This window comes from Vicia villosa, linkage group LG2 (genome assembly GCF_029867415.1).
Source record: "Vicia villosa cultivar HV-30 ecotype Madison, WI linkage group LG2, Vvil1.0, whole genome shotgun sequence".
NCBI classification, from domain to species: domain Eukaryota; kingdom Viridiplantae; phylum Streptophyta; class Magnoliopsida; order Fabales; family Fabaceae; genus Vicia; species Vicia villosa.
This window is the reverse complement of record NC_081181.1, coordinates 208,101,699-208,122,941: the sequence shown is the minus strand read 5'-3', so window position 1 is coordinate 208,122,941 and position 21,243 is coordinate 208,101,699. Positions and strand designations below refer to the sequence as shown.

General features: G+C 37.9%; 1 protein-coding gene across 1 annotated transcript; it reads right to left on the bottom strand.

The window, feature by feature from the left end:
- Window positions 1-14,195: 14,195 nt before the first annotated feature.
- LOC131653724 (G-type lectin S-receptor-like serine/threonine-protein kinase At2g19130) lies at window positions 14,196-17,130 on the bottom strand. The gene has a single exon (XM_058923996.1). It carries the CDS (start codon window positions 16,814-16,816, stop codon window positions 14,315-14,317), a length of 2,502 nt encoding a protein of 833 aa, XP_058779979.1. The 5' UTR covers window positions 16,817-17,130; the 3' UTR covers window positions 14,196-14,314.
- Between the last annotated feature and the right edge of the window lie 4,113 nt (window positions 17,131-21,243).

The following is a 21,243-nucleotide window of genomic DNA, read 5'->3' as shown; positions in this document are numbered from 1 at the left end:
ACCAGCAAAGCCCTACAAGGACCCGAGGTGCGATACCAACAGATCGAGAAAGTCGCCATGGCCCTAGTGATAGCGGCCAGAAGACTGCGATACTATTTCCTCGCCCACACCATCTTCGTTCGAACAGATCAACCCATCAAGCAACTCCTCAGCCGACCAGATATGGCCGGCAGAATGTTGAGATGGTCCCTCGAGCTTTCGGAGTTCGACATACAGTACGAAAGCAGGAGGGCATTAAAATCTCAGGCGTTAGCAGACTTCGTAGCAGAGATGACCTCGATCGCCGACTCCCCGGACCCGACCAAGAACAAATGGACCATCTACGTAGATGGCGCCTCAAGCAGTTCGGGAAGCGGGGCAGGCATTATCTTAGAAAACGACGAAGGACTCATCATCGAAGTATCTTTAGTCCTATCTTTCAACACGTCGAACAACCAGGCCGAGTACGAAGCCCTCCTTGCAGGCCTGAGACTTGCCGAGGATGTGGGCGCACGGGAGGTCAAGATCTACACAGACTCCCAACTCGTCAAGTCCCAGATCAGCGGCGATTACCAAGCCAAAAACGACGTACTCGCCGAGTACCTCACGCTCGTCAAGGATAAGATGAAAAAATTCGTCAAAGCAGAAGTCGAGCATATCCCCCGAGAACACAACTCGCGTGCCGACATATTATCCAAACTTGCGAGCACAAGAAAGAAAGGGGGAAACAAGTCGGTTATCCAGGAAATCCTACCCAGACCAAGCATAGGCGAAAACGCGCGAGCTCTACAAATATTCGCTATCGGGGACGACCATTGCTGGATGACCCCAGTATATAACTTCCTCACGAAAGACGAACTTCCCGCTGACGCGAAGGAAGCTTCAGCGATTAAAAGACGAGCTTGTTCGTACACTATCATCGAAAACAAACTATACCGACGAGGCTTCTCCATCCCTCTCCTTAAATGCGTCGACGCCTCGCAAGCACTTGAGGTACTCCAAGAGCTTCACGAAGGAATCAACGGCCAACACCTCGGCGGACGATCACTAGTGAGGAAAGCCCTCAGAGCCGGCTACTATTGGCCGACCATGCAGCAAGACGCCAAAGAATACGTCCAGAAATGCGACAAATGTCAGCGTCATGCCGACATGCACCTGGCTCCCCCGAACGAGCTCAAATCTCTCTCCTCGCCTTGGCCTTTCTCCACCTGGGGAATGGACCTCCTCGGACCTTTCCCGGTCGGGTCTTACCAGAATAAATACCTAGTGGTCGTTGTGGATTACTTCACGAAATGGATAGAAGCTGAAGCGCTCGCTAAAATCACGTCCCAAAACGTACTCCGCTTTTATAAGCGGAACATACTCGCTCGGTTCGGGGTGCCACAGGCGATCATAACCGATAACGGCACCCAGTTCACAGATAGAAAATTCCAGGAGTTTGTAACCAAACTCGGGACGAAACAACACTTCACTTCGGTCGAGCACCCTCAAACGAACGGACAAGCTGAAGCCGCCAACCGGGTCATTCTCCGTGGACTAAAGAGAAGGTTGGGCGAGGCGAAAAAGGCTTGGGTCGAAGAGCTACACAGCGTCCTTTGGGCATACAGGACGACCCCACATTCGAGCACAGGCGAAACACCGTTCAAGTTAACCTATGGCACCGAAGCCATGATCCCCGTGGAGATCCGAGAACCCTCTCGTCGGACCGAGTCACCTCTCGAGGAGGAACTCAATGACGAAGCTATGAGGGAAGAGCTCGACATGGTCGAGGAAATCCGAACAGGATCTTCCCTCCGAGAAGCGAAATTGAAACAACAGATAGCCTTACACCATAGCACTAAAGTTATCAAACGCGGATTCGAAATCGGAGACTTAGTTCTCCGCAGAAACATGAAAGATTCGCGCGAGGGCAAACTAGCCCCGAACTGGGAAGGCCCGTACCGAGTTTACGATAAAACCGAAAACGGTGCGTATTACCTCGAGAACCTTCTCGGCGAAAAACTTGCTCGACCTTGGAACGCTGAAAAACTCAGACGCTATTACAGTTAGAAACAACCTAACGCTACCCGGCCCCTCGTAGCGAACACGAGGAAAGGCTGGGCAAGGACTCGCGCCATGGTACAAGCGCGTATGCTCCACGACAGCATCGGTCGGATACCCCTTATCAAGAGGCGAAGCCGACTACGCGGCGAGCCTTACACACAGACCCTCCGCGGAAGTACCTGCACGGCAGAACCCCAGCTCGCGATGGGATCGTTCACGCCGCGAGCACGTGGCCCCGACCGCGGCCTCGAGCTCGCTTATAGCGCACACCTGCTCTGCGCACCCGGACCGTTCCCTACACGCCCGGGCTATAAACCTCGGCCGAGCACAAACATAAATATTCGACAATAAACATCAGATAAGCACAAATAAACATTGGAGCACAAAACGCATAATAGTATTAAAAACCGACCAAACTGGCCGGAGATATCCAAATATTACAAAAAATTATCCGGGCATCGCCCAACTAACTTTACTTTGGCACGCAGGCCACAAAACATTGGCACGCAGGCCACAAAACATTGGCACGCAGGCCACTATCAAAAAGAAACTGGTCAGACGTCGCCATCCTCCTCCTCGGCACCGTTGTGCTCACCCTGGGGCTCCTGCTCATCTTCCCAGTCTTTAAACTCCGGATTTGACTCAATCTGCCCGTCCACAACCTTATTGTACGGACCGATGCCCTTCGTCACCAAGCACGGATTGAGGACTTTCAGCTGATCCACCGCGGCTTTAAATCCAACCCCCAGGGTAGTGTAGCAACCTGCCTAAAAATTTAACTTAGAGAGTCGCCACCTATTCTGAAGGGCGAATAGGAAACCCTACGCAGTATAGAGATCAGGGTAAGATACTATATTCAGGTCGAGGGAAGGTGTTAGGCACCCTCAACCCTTTCCTATTGGCTTTGAGTCTAAGGTAGAGGCTTATAGCTAAAATATTGAGTAGGGGAAAATTGAGATTTTAGGGAAGGGGACTCGCCTTGTTACCAAGTGCCTACGTATCTCCTTATGGAGAATCAGAGTCAACGTAGTTCGGGCTACGGGTTGTACGCCCTTAAGGTTTGAAATTTGATTGAACGTGAGTTTAGAGGCTTTTTGAGTGGCCTATCGTAGTTTTGAATTTGATTTGAAAGGCATTTTGAATTGCCTAATTGAAAAGGATGAAAATCCGTAGTGTCGTGGTTTTAGTGTATTTTGAGATTTTGGGCGTACAACCCTGATTTGGTATGGCACTATTAACCGCAACGATCAATAGATTCGATCGCCATAGTTAACAGATTGAAAGTTGTATCGTTACCAATTTTAATCAATTAATTTGATTATTATTAATAACGAATTATAGTATTTTAATAATTCAATAATTAGTTTGTATCGTTACCCCTTGTAACCGATTGATTCGATTAAAAAGAGTAACGAATTTTATAAAGGGAAAATGCTAATCATCGTAACCAATAGATTTGGTTAAAACCATTTAGCAGAATAAATTGTCGTTTATATGTATATTTAAGAATTAAATAATTATTTGATTATTACCCACCGCGATCAATTGATTTAATCGAAGCGAATAATAAATTGAATCCTAATGTTTCGATACTTTAGCCCCAAATGGGAGGGAGCAAACCCTAATATATTAATATATTTCTCTAGGGTTGTTGTGATTTATATAATTAATAATGATTAAAATAAATCACTTGAAATAATCGAATAATCGAGAGGAAATCCTAAACCCTAATATTAGCCTAATCCTAATTTTAATTATATTAATATTATTCAAATCCTAAATCAAAATAAATTAAATATAATTTAACTAAATAAGAATAGAAGGAAAAACAAAATAAAGCAAATTATAAAATAAAATTAATAAAGGAACCTGGGCAGAAATCCTGTATGAATGACTCTTGAGTACCCATGGTATGCCTTCAGCCCCCTGTACGTTAGATCTGAATTGATAGGAGATCTTGTGGTGGTTGCCTTGGGTGTATGGTGCTCATGATGAACCTGCATGCATGGAATCCGCGTATAGAAATAAATTATGAAAAAAACGCAAGGGCCAGGGATTGAACCCTGGACCCCTGGGTTACCAAACTCAGACTACACCACTCAACCAAACATTCCACGCTGTTTAACAATCCACTGGATAAAGTAAATACATAATAATGATGCAAAATAGAGGAAGTCAACACAAACCAAACGTGGGCCCCAGCGTGTTCCAGCGAACCAATTGCATGCTGAGAGAGAACATGGACTTATTGACTTGCCAGTAGACTCTTGCCACGCGCGCGGAGAGAGATTAAGCTTTTTGACTGACCAATGGAAAACCATCAAGGAACCACGCGTACAATTCAATGTCCCCCCAGGGAACTGTTCATCATCTTCCCCACCCCACCTGCGGATTCTGCTGCGAATCCTCCTACCATTTTTCCTGCGGAAAAACCTCCAGAACCTGCAGACGATTAGAACCTGCAAAACGTAGCATTAACGCGAACGGGAGTAGCCCAGTTCCACTTAAAATCATCTTCTGATCATGATTTTGCCGTCGGTTTGGCCTGAAAACACTCGGAACTATGAACCCGATGATATCAATGGGGTTTGCCCTAACCATGGTAACCTCCTCTCTATGCGCTATGGTCTTGTTCCAACAATCCAGATCTGTTCTAAATCACACAATAGGCTTGAATATATCATTAGATTCGAGTTATACACATGATATCATAGAAAACGAATTTTAAACATGCATGGATGATGTGAACGTGATACCAATGTTTTATACATCATGAGACCTTAAGAATGGCATATACTCACCTTGTCTTACCTCCTGAGAACGATGGAATAGACGGCTCAAGCTTTTAATGGCTGCATCAAGGGAAACGAAAGAACCAAGTTTTGTGAACTTTATGACTTGAAACCCTAGCCTCCATGTCCTCTCCCTTTCGTCCCCCCCCCCCTTTCTGAATATTTTTAGTATATATATGGGCCAATTAGGGTTGGAATCTTGCTTGGAAATTAGGTTGAATGGAGAGAAAAACTTGGAAAGATTTGATTGAGAATCTTGCTATTTTGGTCCAAAAAATCACTCTTATCTCTTTCCAATTCCTTTTGCACGAAATTTGCACCCCATATGAAGTATTTGAGTGATTGGATTTGATTCCAAAATCAAATCTTTGATTTAAAACTAATTTTTTCATATTTTATAATAATTTATTCATATTTAAATGAATTAAAAATTCAAATAAATAAAGAAAATATTATAAAAATGAAATAATTAATTAAAAGATAATTACAAGGCCCATGTTCATGTTTGGAATCCATATTTTAGGCCCACTTAGTCATAAACTCAAAATTCATCACTTTGGTTTTTATGAGTTCCTTGAATTTTAGCCAACTTCTTCTGATCATATCTCTCTTGTTTTTAATCATATGAAAGTGATTTTGACCATTTTGGAAAGCTTAATGTGTCCTCTAAATGATGCCTTTAGTTTCATCTCAATTGAAGCTTCCATGGTCAAGTTATGAGCTTTGACTCAAAAGGTGTCTTTGTTGACCCTTGTGGAGGACCTATAATCTTTTTGTCCATATCTCCCAAATGGTGCATTTCTTGACTTCGGGCCCAACATCAAAGTTGTAGAGGATGAAATTTCCTTGAGGACAAGCTTTGGTTGAGAAATTTCTGATACTCCGTGTGGAAGTTATGACCAGTCAAAGTTGCGTTGACTTTCTCCTAAAGAAACCCTAATTTGAACCTTTTGCATTCGTTCATTTCTGAGTTTCTATTGCTGGATCATGGTCAACCTTTGATCAAATGATGGATATAATCTCACATACTTGGTGTTGGCCAAAAATCTTGAAGTTTGACTGTATTTTGACTATAGTTGACTTTTAGGTCAACATAGTCGATTATTGGTCATCTGAGCCATTGAATGAGCAGTCCTTGGAATATAAGGGGAGAGTGACTTGAGAAAACCTTAGAGCCTTGAGTTATGGGAGATGAAAAGAGGAGGGCAAATTTTGGGGTATGACAGGTAGCAACACAGTCGACCTCCAGCTCCCTCACCTTGCCCAGAAGCTGGGAGCGGGTCACCAAGGCTTTCTCGTCTTCATCTTCCTCGGCAGCAGGGAGATGAGACCTCTCTAACTCAGCAATTCGCTCACGGAGCCTTTTTCCCTCGGCCTCCAAAGTCCTGACCTTGTCCTGCTCTTTACAGAGGTCTTCAACAATGCCGCTCTGAACCTCATACTTATCCTTGTAATGTTCAAACTCGTGCTCCAGCTCATCATATTTGGTCTGCAGAGCATCATAGTCCTTCTGAGGACAGACCCTTTGGGCATTGAGGGCCAAGGCCAGGGCGGCCACCCTCATCATCCCTTCAAGATCCTCGGACAAGTCCTTATCCCGGGCCACCCGATCCCGCCTGACTATATGCCTCACCTCCTCGCGCTCCAGCAGCACATTTCTCTTCGAGAAGATCCCCCTGTGCAGAGTACATGAGGGCAGCACTATGTCATCCTCAGAAGGGTTGTCGTTGATAAGGGGGCGAAGTTCGGGGGTCCCCTCGTTCTTTTGTTTTTTCCCGGCCGGAGAACCTCCCGAAGTCGTCCCAATCGACGAAGGGGAGCCACCATCAGGCGCGCCCGCAGCAGCCGCCTTGACCTCCTCGACCCGCGTTCGCTTCACGGTCAGCTTGACGGCCGCCTTATTCTTTGCCCTCATCTTCACAACCTTGTCATGCAGGTCGGTCATTTTTCCTGCAAAATAAAGAGTTAGAACCAAAGGGATATTGTTCGAACAATAAATAGCTATCTCACCTAACAAAATTATCGCATCCCCGTAACTCCCACACTCGAGGACAGCTTTTGTGTTGATATACCGAGGCTCCAGCATAGGACCTCCATCTTCCTCGAATAAGGGATCCCCGTTGGGATATGTGCATACTGCCGGTCTAAACCCGTCCACGAAAGAAGCGAGCCGCTGATACCCCCCCGTATCGCGCTCATTGAGATCCTCATCCCGGAAGATGTAATAGTCGGTCCCACGCTCGAAGTGGTCAGGCTGCCACTCCAACGGGAACCGAGCAGATGGGCCCACTCTCTTCACCCCGTCCTCAATATACTCGCGTTCCTCGAACAAATGGTTCTCGGCCTCAGGAGTGAGCGGCTTGATCATAAAATACCGACTCTTGAAATGCTTGATAGAGTCCTGATAAATGGCGAACAGCTTCTTCGGCTGCTTAAAGGACACCCAACTCCACTTGCCTTCCGGATCGCGCAACCTCTGCAAATGAAACACTCTGAAGAAAAGAGGCAGAGTCGCTTCGACCTCCAAGAACCCACATACAACTTCGAAGGCTCTTAGGAACGCGAAAGCGTTGGGATGAAGCTGAGACGGGCACAAGCGCAACCAACTGAAGATACTCCGTTGCAAATGAGTGAAGGGAAGCCGGAGAACAGCCTCCTTGAAGACGAACTCATACATTGCGAAACGAGGACCAGGGAATTGCGAGCAGATCCTCTGATGAGATTTAGGCACAAAGGCGCCCCAAGAAGGCTCCTCGTCCTGGCCAAGGTCCTCGATGACATTAAAGGCTTCCTTAGGACGCGTCGAGAAACGCGACGCAATCGTCCTCGGAGCAACGGCCACCCATTCCTCAAGTTTCCTCGGGGAAGTCTCGACGACGGGAATGCCCTCGTCCTGCGAGCAACCAACAGCTTCATCCCCGTCTGATATGTCGAAGACGACATCGTCTTTGTTCTCGTCGGCCATTTACCTGAAAAGCAGAGGAAACAGTGGATTCGATTGGTCAAATCCACCCTTCCACCGCAAGTCAAGTGAAAGGGCGAGGAAAAGAGACGAGGAAAGAATTCCGCCTCTCATCGAATACCGACGAACTAAATTAGAAGCACCCACAGAATAAAGTCACTAGGTGCAGCGATGGACGGTGAGTGCATCTAGCTCTCCGGCAAACTCATACCCTAACTGAGGCATGCAACCTCCTTTGCTCGTCGCATTCAAACTATTCTTGATTGATCCTAAAGCCTAGACGTCTCATTCAACTATTCATGCCCCGCTCACTCAAGTCTCACTCGGCAAACGCATGGGAATAGTAACGATCCCCTAGAACTACTCGGCGAACTCGTAAACCTTGCTCGATACATTCATCAATCCTGCCCGCCGCGCTCAAAGCTAAAAAAATAAAACTTAAAGAAAAGCAAGAAGAAGACGAGAAACTTACTTGAAGGAGCGGAGAAGAGATGTACGAGACGAAGAGGAGAGCAGTGAACGATCTTGAAGGTTTGAAAAATTTTAAGTGACAAATGAGTGAGCTCCTCACTCCTTATATAGGAAAAGAGGGCCAAAGGGTGTCATGATGGCCTAGGCAGCCTAGGAGGCGCCATCATTGCCTACACCCCAAGGCGGCTCCATCCACGAAAAGAGGCCACGTGTCTTGAAACAGCTTGGGAAACCCAAAGGGCGCAGTCAGCTTTCATGCCTAAAAACGGCGCAGCAATAATGGCGATCCCCACAGCTGCCACCTGTCAATCACGCTGACAAACGGTAACTGAAACGTGTCAAGTGGAAACCAAGGGACAGCCGCCTCCCCGGTTCCCATGGGCACCGGCCGACCACCATTCGTCTTATGACCGGCAGCAACTCCTCTCCCCGTTGACCTAGGCTAAGCATGCGAGGAGTCCACCGTTGAAAACCATTGCTCGTGCTCTTGCTCGGCTAACCTCCTGGCTGAAGTCATCACCCTTACAAGACTAATGACTTGGAGGGCTCCTGTTCTGGACTGGGCCGAGCAGGCCCAGCTCTTCTCACCAGCCGAGCAGGCCCAAATCATTTGGGCCCATTTACTGGGTAACCGTCAAGAGTTATCCACGCGCGAAGACCACGTGTCACGCTTCAGCGAAGGATTCGGTCAACCATCTCCGAACCCTACGCCATGCTCATCCAGAACGTGAGTCTCCCGCTGACTCAGCCCTAGCACGGGACGTTATGGCAGTTCCCTACCACGTGGGCCTCCAATTGGATTTGGCCCAATTAGGGAACCTTGGCCCAGCGCTGGGGGCTATAAATACCCTCTTTCATTAGAGGGTCAGGTATTTCATTCTTCACTCTCAACCCTCATTCTCTGATAGCTACTAACTTAAGCATCGGAGAACCTTGCAGGTACCCCCCCCCCCCCCCATCTTGCTCTCCAAGCCAGATTCCGCTGCCTTGACGATTCTTCTGATCAGGTACGATCACTAGTTAAAAGTACTTTAAGCTTGTATTTGAATTTATTTATTCTCTTAAAGTCTTATGTTAGATTGTTATCAGATGTACTTAAATATTTGCTTTGGAGGGTGTGGGTGTATTGGGGGTCTCGGGTGATTTAGAGTATATTACGTATCGTAACAATTTTCGCATAGTGTTATTAACTGGTTGTCATTTTACAACTGCCATTATTTTTTCTCCGATTTTGAAGTTACCACATTATGTCTTGTGTTGTGATTGTGTTATTTTATTTTCTCTATGTCAGTTTTTTCCAACATTATTAAGGATTATATAGCATGAGCTAGTAATTCACTGTATCCTCTTGATTACTTAAATACTTTCTAATTTTTAATTACTCTTTCTGTCTCACAATATGTGTCATCTTCTCATAATAGGTGTCCTCTTTGAGATTTTCACACTTTTTAAGATAATGATTAATTGTGTTGATTTTAATGATAAAATGAATGTCATTAACTAAAATAACCTTATTAATAATAAGTAGCAGTAGTTACATGATTTAAAATACAATAAATAAGGGTAAATTAGTGAAAAGGAAAAATAAAAATAAAAAAGGACACATATTATAAGCAGGGCCGTCCCAAAAAATTTGGAGGCCCTGTTCTATTTTATAATTAGGCCTTTGATAAAAAATACAACAAATTAAAAAAATTAGATTTCAATTAAATTATAAATAAAATTAAATATATAGAGACAAAAATGATATAGAAATATTCTATAAAAAGTTGACTCATCGAAATTTTGTTTGTTTTTTTTTCTACTTTTATAATCCTCGACTTATGAAAATGTTCATATCATTTAATAAAAGAAAATAATTCTTTAAAAAAAATTAAAAAACATTAATAATGAAGTGTTTTATTATTTAATAAACAACCAACAATGTGAAATTATAAAATTTCACAATCTCACCTACATGCCAAATTTATTAATGGGTCGATTCACACAGTGATAAAAAAATAAAAATATTTTCAAATTGATATTTTAAAAGTTTTCATACATTTATAAAACCCTTGAAATTTTAAGATATTGTATTACGATTTAGTTGCACTTAAACGAAAGAGACCACATATATAAATATAAGTGATATTGTAAAATGAAAATCTAAATTAGAAAAAAAGTATCTCGTAAAAAAGTTAGGCTAAAATAAATTTAAAAAATTTTTATAGCATTATTCACAAATAATATTATACAATATTTCACCATGAAAAAATGACAAGTAAATTATTAACTATTTAATTATAATGCTCGTTAAAATATGTCATTATTTAAAATAAAATATGAAAAATTAAATAAAATAAAAATTGAAAAGAAATAAGATATATACTTCAATATAGTAATAAAGATAAAAATTGATTACATTAAATTTAAAAACCATTACATGTAGCGTTGAAATGAATAAACAAGAAAATGAACCAGGTTCTGTTACTATTCATAACAACCTAGCACTTGCATATTCAAGGAATCGAACCAAGGTTCTGGTACTAGTCAAAACCCAAGTTCTACCGCTCAGCCATTCTATGATAGATGTTTTTAAAACGGAGTTAATAATATATAATATAATATATTTTATTTATATTAAGTCCATCTATCGAATTTGAGGCCCTTTAAAATCGGAGGCCCTGTGCGGTAGCACTCCTCGCACACCCACAGGGCCGGCCCTAATTATAAGACGGATGAAGTATATATTAATTTGCTGTTTGCCGTAGACTTTCTTTTCTGACCAAATGATGTGATATTTATTATACCTATTAACCTATGACTTCCCACTTAATAGTCATACTCCTAGCAACTAGGTACGACAATAGGGCGAGACATAGATGGTTTTCGACATAATTTGCCCGGCCTCCAAACCATGCTAAGATGATTATTGAACGGATATGGATCATCTCCTGCTAGATATCTCCTGCTCACCATTCTGCTCAAATCCAAACCATTAAATTAATCTATAGAGAGGGGAGACAAAAAAGTGAAAGATAATTAAACCATTAGTTTTAAATATAACGTCCAGATATGACACATGAGAGATGGCAGCACCAAAAATGTTGTAGAGAATTTGTTTCCTAATTGAACATTCTCTGCCCCCTTAAAAACCATAATTTTTTTATAAAAAACGTATTTACATGTTTTCAAAATTTGTATTTCATATTTTTATACATCAAAAATCAATAGTTAAATTAAAGGGTTAATACTACTTTACCCCCCTGCCATATAAGCGAGATTCGGTTTACCCCCTCTAAAAAAAAAACTTACTGGACAAACCTTGCAAAATAAAGATTCCATCAAATTTGACCCTGATCAGTTTTTTTGGCCAAGATTCTTAGAATCTTGCCTACGTGGCATTTTTGGTAGTGCTGACTGTACAGCACATTGCTTATGTGGCACAGTCAGCACTGCCACGTGGAATTTATTTTTTTTTAATTTTTTTTTTGAAAAATTTTTGTATTAATTTTTTTTTTTAATAAAAATTTAATATTTTTTTAAATTTTTTTTATTAATTTTGTTGATTTTTTTAATTTTTTTTTTAAAAAAAATTAATATTTTTTTTACGTTTTTATTATATATAAATTATAAAAAAATTGAAAAAGAATTATAAAAAATTGGAAAAATTAAAAAAAATTTACGTTTTTATTAATTTTTTTTCCAAAATTGTTTTACTGTTTTTTTTATTATTTTTAAAATTTATTTTTATTATATATAAATTCGCAGGTATTTTCAAATCCGTAGGTAAATCCACAGGTATTGTCAAATTCGCAGGTAAATCCGCATGTATTTTTAAAGGTAAATCCGCAGGTAATTTTAAATTCGTAGTTAAATCCGCAGGTATTGTCAAATCCGTAGGTAAATCCGCAGGTATTTTTAAATCCGTAGGTAAATCCGCAGGTATTGTCAAATTCGTAGGTAAATTCGCAGGTATTGTCAATTTCGCAGGTAAATTCGCAGGTAAATCCGCAGCTAAATTCGCAGGTAAATCCCCAGGTATTGTCAAATTCGTAGGTAAATCCGCAGGTATTGTCAAATCCGTTGGTGAATCCGCAGGTATTTTTAAATCCGTACGTAAATCCGCAGGTACTGTCAAATATTTTTTAAAAACGTAAAAAAATATTAAATTTTTTTTAAAAAAAATATTAATTTTTTTTTAAAAAAAATATTAATTTTAAAAAAAAATTAATTTTTTTTTTAAAAAAATAATATTAATTTTAAAAATAAATTAAAAAAAAATAAATTCCACGTGGCAGTGCTGACTGTGCCACATTGCTTATGTGTTGTACAGTCAGCACTACCAAAAATGCCACGTAGGCAAGATTCTAAGAATCTTGGCCAAAAAAACTGATCAGGGTCAATATTGATGGAATCTTTATTTTACAAGGTTTGTCCAATAAGTTTTTTTTTTAGAGGGGGGTAAACCGAATCTCGCTTATATGGCAGGGGTAAAGTAGTATTAACCCTAAATTAAATAACAACATTCAGCATAAATTAATCATACAATTTATAATTTTTAAAGACAAATCACTCTCTTAATTTAAAATTTAAAATGCTTCATCCAAACATTAAATTCTCTCTTTAAAATGTTTTATCTAAACACATTTTTAGAGAATTGCATTGCCAATTTTTTTCTACCAAAATTATGTTGTTGTTTATTGAGACATTATGAATTGCCTCATGCTAAGAATCTTTAAACTTTCATATAATATGTAGTTAAGTATAAAAATTAGAATAATTTTGAGTGAAATAGTTGATTACAGAGTGAAATGGAGTTCAAGTGTGGTGGAGTGTGTTTTTTCCACTGGAGTGGGTCAGACATGTAAGATTAATATTCCAACGATCAAGTCAATAAATAAATGAGAAGTAGTTTAAGGGTGAGAATGAATAGAATATTTGATTTTGGCACGTGTCACTATCCGATAAGATCTACCTAGATCTACCTGCAAAAAATTAGCGAAGATCGGAATTACATGTTCAGTGCATGAGCAAGGTCACACACCTTTCCTCGTGATACTTGTAATTGGACCTTTATGCTTGGACCATATGAATGGCCCAAAACAATATATAGCAGTCAGGCTAGATTATCAAAGGTTATAAAAAAAAATCATAGTAAATTAAACAATCTTTCATCCCACCCTTGGCTTCTCACGTACCATGCGCGTTTCCAAAAATATCCTCGGCTTTCGGAGGTGTATTTCCAGAAGCATTTTTTTTAATTTAATGTTGATTTGTTCCGTAGGTGCATCTACGGAACCTTCTCTTAACTGAATTATTTTGAAGTTTTTTCCACCGTTTACTAGTTTAAACTACTTCCGTAGATGTAGCTCCGGAAAAACCCAAATTTTGACAAAAAAAAATTGTGCTTTCTGATGTGTATCTCCGGAGACAGGAGACATAAATGGAATTGCGTCAGGTGCCTAAGAGTATTACGGGGTAGATTGAAATATTGTCCCAAATTAAACTGACAATCTGAACTTAGATGCACTAGATAATTTGCGACAAAGTAGATAATTTGCTAAACCAATCAGTGGATGATCATTCAGAGAATTGCATTGCCCTATTTTTCATAGCAAAACTTATGTTGTGATTTATTGAGCCATCTGTTAGCTCCCCTGGCCAATTGCCTCAGGCTCAGGCTAAGAATATCTTTAATCTTTGATATGCAGTAAATGTGTAGCCAAATTTAAAAATTAAGAAGAGTTTTGAAACTTTAGCGATATACAACCCAGCCTCTGAATATTTCACCATGTGTAACATTCATCCACCAGGTTCCATCTCTTTCTCTATCATTTTTTGGATCTTTGTTGAATATTTCATGTGTTTTCAAGGTGTCAAATAACTGAATTGACCGATGTGAAATGCAATGAAAAAAGGGCATTTTGATGATCAACTATACATACTATATGCTATAACACACTAACTTAAAAAGAGAATCTCATTATTCAAACCATATTTTACAATTACATTTGTTTACATCAAAAAGATCACATTTTATTTGTATATCAGTAATAACAAAAATAGAGATAACTTATGTGATCCCCTAATTTTCGGCTGATAAATTAGAGCTGGCCGATGATATATTGCTTTTGACCTGAGAGCTTGTCGAGATGTTACTCTTAACCTGTGAACTTTGAGTTGAGCTAGAATCGGTGAAGAAAACCATGTTCTCGTGATTATCAACCAACATTTGAAGGGATCTTGGAATCGGAGGCAAGTTCACTTCCAAAATCCCTTCAAGAATTTGAACTACCTGACCCATTGTTGGCCTTTCATTTTCATTATCTTGGACACACCAAGAAGCGACTTTTATTATTCGCGCAACTTCTTCAATGTCCCCATTTCCCTCTAACCTGTGATCCAATAGGGTGATCACACTGCCGCCTTCAATAACTACTTTTGCAGCTAAGGTAGGAAAGAAAGTAAATTGACCGTCTTCCGATGGATCAGAGTTCCTCCTACCTGATACAACCTCGAAAAGCATCATTCCGTAGCTGTAAACATCGGCTTTGGCTGTAATGGCCACCCCAGAAATCCACTCTGGTGCAAGATAGCCTCTTGTTCCTCTCATGGTTGTTAGGACCCTGCTGAAATCTCGCCCAACTAGCTTAGCTAGGCCAAAGTCCGCAACTTTTGGACAAAAATCTGTGTCTAAGAGAATGTTTTCCGGCTTTACATCACAATGTATGATACAGTCTCGGCACTTCTCGTGGAGGTAAGTCAATCCCCTGGCAATTCCAAGAGCTATTTGGTATCTCAGTTTCCAGTTCAAAAGCACTGAGGTATCCTTCTTCATGAATAAATGGAAATCCAAGGAACCATTTGGCATGTAATCATAAACCAACATCCGTTTAGTACCTTCTGAGCAGAATCCACGAAGCCGAACAAGGTTAACATGTTGCACAGTTCCTATTGTACTCACTTCTGTTCTGAACTGTTTCTCTCCTTGGCTAACACTTTCCAACTTCTTCACTGCCACTAAACTTGAATCAGCCAATGTTCCTTTGAATACAGAACCGAATCCGCCTCCTCCCAATTTCTCATAGAAATTCTTAGTCGCATTTTGCATATCTCTGTAACCAAAGGCCACCAACGAACCCTCCACGGGCTTACCCGTTCCAACAGTTCGCTTTCTTCGCCTAAACACGACGAACAGAAGAAGGGCCAAGAGAATCCCAACGCCAACTATCGCACCTAATGCAATACCGATAATCACACCATTACCTTTTTTATCATCCTTAAATTCTGATGCTGCAAGTTTTAGAAACAAAGTTTTTCCACTGCTGTCATCTGTAGAAAGTTGTTGCAGACTCAGTAGGTCTTTAAACCAAACTGAACATCCATTACTGTCATACGAATAAGCAGAACAAGAACAGTTGTTCAAGCATATTGATTCACATTCTTCTGCATTCCCTGATCTTACAGATTGTGCATGTTTAGGCAATGCCATGTTTGGGATTGGACGGAACCTGTCCTTTACGCCTTTCGAATTATCTGAACTCTCACATTGCAACCTTGTTTTTCTTATACACCCACCTGAGTGATCCTCCAGATCCCAATCAGACTGTGACTTCGGCTCAAAACCACTCAAACAATTACAATAAGGCTTCGAGTTCTCAGTACAGCTTCCAAACGCACCGCAGAAAGCATAAACCTCACACTGTGCTCTTGGCTGCGACCAAAATAGGTTCCACTCTTTGATATTTTCCAACCATGACAGTTGCTTAATCTGCCCGGAGATATCCATCACAAACCGCGATATATAGGAAGGGTTATACACGGAGTAAGTGAAATAACTCTCATTCTCGTTCGACACAAACGAAAAATTGTAGATATAATTCAACCTCATCTCAGGAACCAAACTAAAAATATGTCCATTCCAAGCTCCACTAGTCCAATACTGTTCAGACTTATTCCAAAGAATCAAATACGAACTCGTTCCTTTCGGGTCTAGTTCCAACGAGAAAAGACCCGTTGCAGGATCTTCCTTATTCTTCCATGAAGTCAAATACTGAGGCTTCTTTGTTTTATTGTCTAGCCTAATTTTTCCACCAGGAAGCCATGTATCTGCAGGATGATCAAAACTCTGCCATAGAGGATCTGATGCATCATCATTAGGCCTATTTCTCAAAACAAGATTTCCACTATCTAAGAGAATAGCTGAAACAGAATCTGACTTAGGAAAACTCATGTTTGTTGACCAAACTTGTTTTGAAGATTGGTCTAATAGAACTAAATTACCATCTGAGATTTTTAAGGTGGCAGTGTTTTTGTCAGAGACAGGATTGTCTCTGTTGGCAACCCAAACAATTGTTTGTTGGCTGATCTTTTTGTACCATATTCCTATGTAGTAATTAGAGGAAGTATTACCTGGTTTGAAGAAACCCAATTCAAAGATTCCTCCTTTAGAGATAAGAGTTTGGTCACCAGAGAGAGATTGGTCTGTTGAGATTGTTGTCAAAGCTGCAAGAGAAGGACATAAGTGTAAAGACAAGAATAGGCTAAGAAGAGAAAGCCAGAACCATGGTTTCATCATATTGAACATGGCTGAAACTCTTCAATGGAGAAACTATAAAGAGAATTGTGGTAATGAAGATGGCCTAGTGGCAACTTGCTGGATGGTTTTGAGTCGTTGTCATTAGTTGTAAATTTCATGTGACTGCTTATATGTACTATATAGCCTGTAGCATTTATTGACTCCATCCAACACGAAATTGAATTCCCTACAGTTAAGATTTCACGCACTCACGCATTATGAGCATGTGTGGCCGTTTATTGTGATCGGACGGTTTAAAGAAAACATATCGTTTGTTCTTGATCGACTGGTCCACATTCTACCAAATACGTGAATGCGTGAAATCATAACCGAAGGGAATTATCATCTATCAAGCACTATCTTCTTGTGTGCATTGATTGTATTTCTCCACTTTTCACAATAATGTAAAATTCGTTTTACTTTGATACATACATTTTGTAAGTATTTGTAGAATTTTCTGTTTTCTTTGTTGTATGCTAAATCGTGCTAATATTTTATATAGTGTCATCACTGTCAAATAAATAAAAAATAAATTGGGTATGAATTAAAAAAATATATTTATTCATTTAAATTTGAAGAAAAGTCTTAGAATGTTAGTAATCAATATAACTTCTAGAAGGGTTTATATATGTAGTTACAACAAATCCAAGTTATTCAAACTTTTTTTTTGTTCTCACAGCTCAAAACAAGAAAGAAATTTGTTGTGATATTTGTAACGGCCCCACCTAGAAGATTAGGATGATTATACCTCAAAATAGGTACTTGACTTTTGGAGCACAAGTCTCATCTTTTCTTGACTAAAATCACTAAAATCACTAAAATCAAGTGGGAGTATTTTCCAAATCCCAATTTACACGTCGTTAGAGGATGAGCAATGTTGATTTCCATTCACGGTGTCATTTTATTCTTAATGGAAAAAAACTTGTCCACTAGGTTTCCACTTGCTACATCTTTGACTACATTATAAAAATGATTCATGTTTAAAAATTTATTTAAAAAATCATCTTATCTTGGATATAGAATTATTAATATGTATTATGTGTTAGTGCCGTCCCTTTCTCTAGCTATACCATTTTCTTCGTGGCTTCCTCATTGACTAGGTGGTTATGCTATTTATTTCTCACTCTCACTCTCACTCTGTTATTTTATAAGTGTCATTTTTGTGAAAAAAACTATTTTAATTTAATTGTCACTTTCAAATTTCAATGCAGTAATTATTATAGTTTTGTCAAAATTGCCCCTAACTAATTATTATGAGAGAGAAAAAAAGTATATCTATTATTAATATATAAAAGTAATAGTACTTGGAAATTCCAGTAAAAGCCTTCTGATAAATGAACTAAATCTTTTCTTATTCCACGGGTATAAAAGTCTTTTGTCAAAATAACACAATAATATTGATTTGGTATTTATTGCTGCTGATGTGACAGACTCTTATTTTTTGTTAATTATTTGTTTTTAATAATAGATTATTTTTTTCCTTCCATTTCAAATCTTCACGTTAAATTAAATAAATGGTTAAACCTAAAAGTTAATTCATCATTGGAAAAATACAATTCCTCCAGTACCCAAAATCAATTACTTCTGCCCTTTCAGTATTCTATGCGTTTCAAATTTTTCATTCTCATGGTATATATCACCCCAACAATGGCATACCAATATTCACTTGCTCTTTTACAGGTTTGATCCTTCTTCTCCATTTTTGTTTTCTATTAATATGTACGATTTGAGATTTAACAAGTGAAATCTGTTTTCTTCTTGCAGCTATTTAAGCATTCCCATGGCTCGCCATATCGATTCTGTGAAGGACATCAATGAGTCGAAGGATTTGTGGAAGATTGCAGTTAATTGTAAGCATATATGGTGTGTAACAAGTTCTTCAAACAAATAACACATAGAAATGGTTTTAGTTGATTCGAAGGTGGTATTTTGTTCTCAAATTATATTGTTTTTGTCTAACACACTGTGTTCTGCCTTATTACTAACAAATATTATTTCTGTTTTTTTTTTGAAGCGTGATATGATTCACTGTAGTGGTTGGAGGTTCCACGCTTTGATTATTTGTTTTTCATTTGCATTGATGATTTAGTGAGTTGTGATTGTTCAATATAATTATAATTATTTATTTTGTTGTTTGTTTCAGATGTGCCATAAACATGGTGTGATGCATAGAGATCTAAATCCTGATAATTTTAATTTTGTTTGCGAATAAGAAGGAAACAGAGGCTTTGAAAGCCATCGATTTTGGTTTGTCGATGTTCTCAACCAGGTAAAGATTTTGGATGGTGATTAAGTCTTCAATGTTGCTTGATTTTTTATTGAATGGTTGAAATTCTTAGTTTTACCATTGGCTTAATAGAGAGAGAATTTTCCCACTTCACGACATATTTATTCCAATTTCATTGTCATTTGTTGTTTTTCTTTTATCGGTTTAATTAGTCTGATTTTCTAAATTTTGTCTCTCTTCCTCTTTTGTTAAGTGAAGAAAATGAGCATGGAGTTACACAAGCAAGGATCCATCCAAACAACGATTTTAGAATTCAAAAAGATTTTGTCCAATTTAAGATTGTGAGCACATAGAGTAATGTAATTTTGGTTTTCATGACAAATTATAATATCTTTGCATATGTCGAAATTAACTTTATGAAGAAACTGAGATCCATTTCAAAGTATTATAATTTGATCATATAAATATATTGGATGCCCTGCTTCTGAACTATTATATACTTTAAATATTTTTACTATTTCCATCCGATTGAAACTGAGTAACCTATGCAGCAATTGCAATGCCATTTCCAGCCTATGATTTGCACACGGCCAATAATTTGTAGGCATGAAGGATTGCCAATAAAGGATTGTATTTTTGGAATTGATTGAAGATTTTATTTCATGGAAACACAATAATATTTTTGAAATTTATTGAAGATTTCATTTCCTGAAAAACAATAGAGATTTTTCTTTGGTGGTTTAAGAGTCTTTTCTTGAATGGTATATAAATTGATATGAATTTTAGATTTCTTAAAATATTATGTAAAGAATGATAATAGTGTTAATATGTAAAAACATATTATTAAAATAGAAAAAAAAAAGATAAAGGACTGAAATATCATTTGAAATAAAGTTAAGGTGTCCTAAGAGAAAATTTTGTAAATCAAATATTCAATTTCATTTTTGAATAACCCTTTTTAGAATTTATTTCTCAATTTACCTTAATTTCTATTATTTATATAATGAATTCACCTAATTATTACATTAATTAATTACTATAAGATCAAAATGATTGTTGGAGCCATTGATATTAGTGAAAATTATTATGGATTTTAAGTAGATTTAAAATTTGAGAGGAATGGAAAAAAGTAATTAAATTAAATGTTATTAAAATTTAAGAGAATTACTGATATTAAAAATTAAAAAAAATAGTTAATGATACAAGAATGACAAGTAAATCGTAAAAAAAAAAACATAACTTTTAAAAACGTAAATGTATCGTTTAATCATGGAGAAGTTATATATATATATATATATATATATATATATATATATATATATATATATATATATATATATATATATATATATATATATATATATATATATATATATATATATATATATATATATATATATTATTAAATATATTATCACTTTTAATGTAAATAAATTGAGTGGTTTATATTAATCCAAAAATAACATTTATAATTAAATTAAATTTTCTTAATTATAACATCACAAACTTATTTTGGTACAAATATATTGCATACATATCAACAAGGACTTAAATAATATTATTATGCACTAATTTAAAATTGCAATAGACTATAGAATAAGATTATTAAGTAAGGTACATGATAATTACATTTTAAGCCGTCTGATTAAACAACTAAAACCGTTCATATTCTATGGCTATATTGGTCATTTTGAAGAATAAATCAATTATATTTATTTGACATTAAATGTTGTTTGATGTGTCACATATTGATTGGTAGATTTCATTTTTATTTTTTTTGGTTTTTCCTTTTTATAATTGTTATTATATATTATTTTATTATATTATTTAATTTTATGTACATTAAAATCTAATTCACTTCTCCATAAAAAATAATAACCACTTTCCAACTTTCAATAAAAAATTGAATTAATATTCTACTCAACTAATGTATTATAGAACAACCAAAAGTCACATAGAATCCCACGCCTTATTTATGTTTCGCTTGGATCAAAAATTAAACAGATATATCCAAAGCCATTTCAATTCTTTTGGTTTTGTTCCACCAACAGCCTTATCGTCTAAATAGAAAAATATTTTTTCCCTCTTCATCTTTCTCAAATGTCTCTTTACATATTCACCAAACCATACTATTTGCTTCTTCCCAAAACCAATTAAATGCATCTTACTCTCTCATCAAAACCGAACAGAAACAAAAGCAAACAAAACA

Excerpts from the sequence above, each read along its gene's own strand:
- LOC131653724 (XM_058923996.1), bottom strand. The coding sequence starts at position 16,816 with ATGTTCAATATGATGAAACCATGGTTCTGGCTTTCTCTTCTTAGCCTA.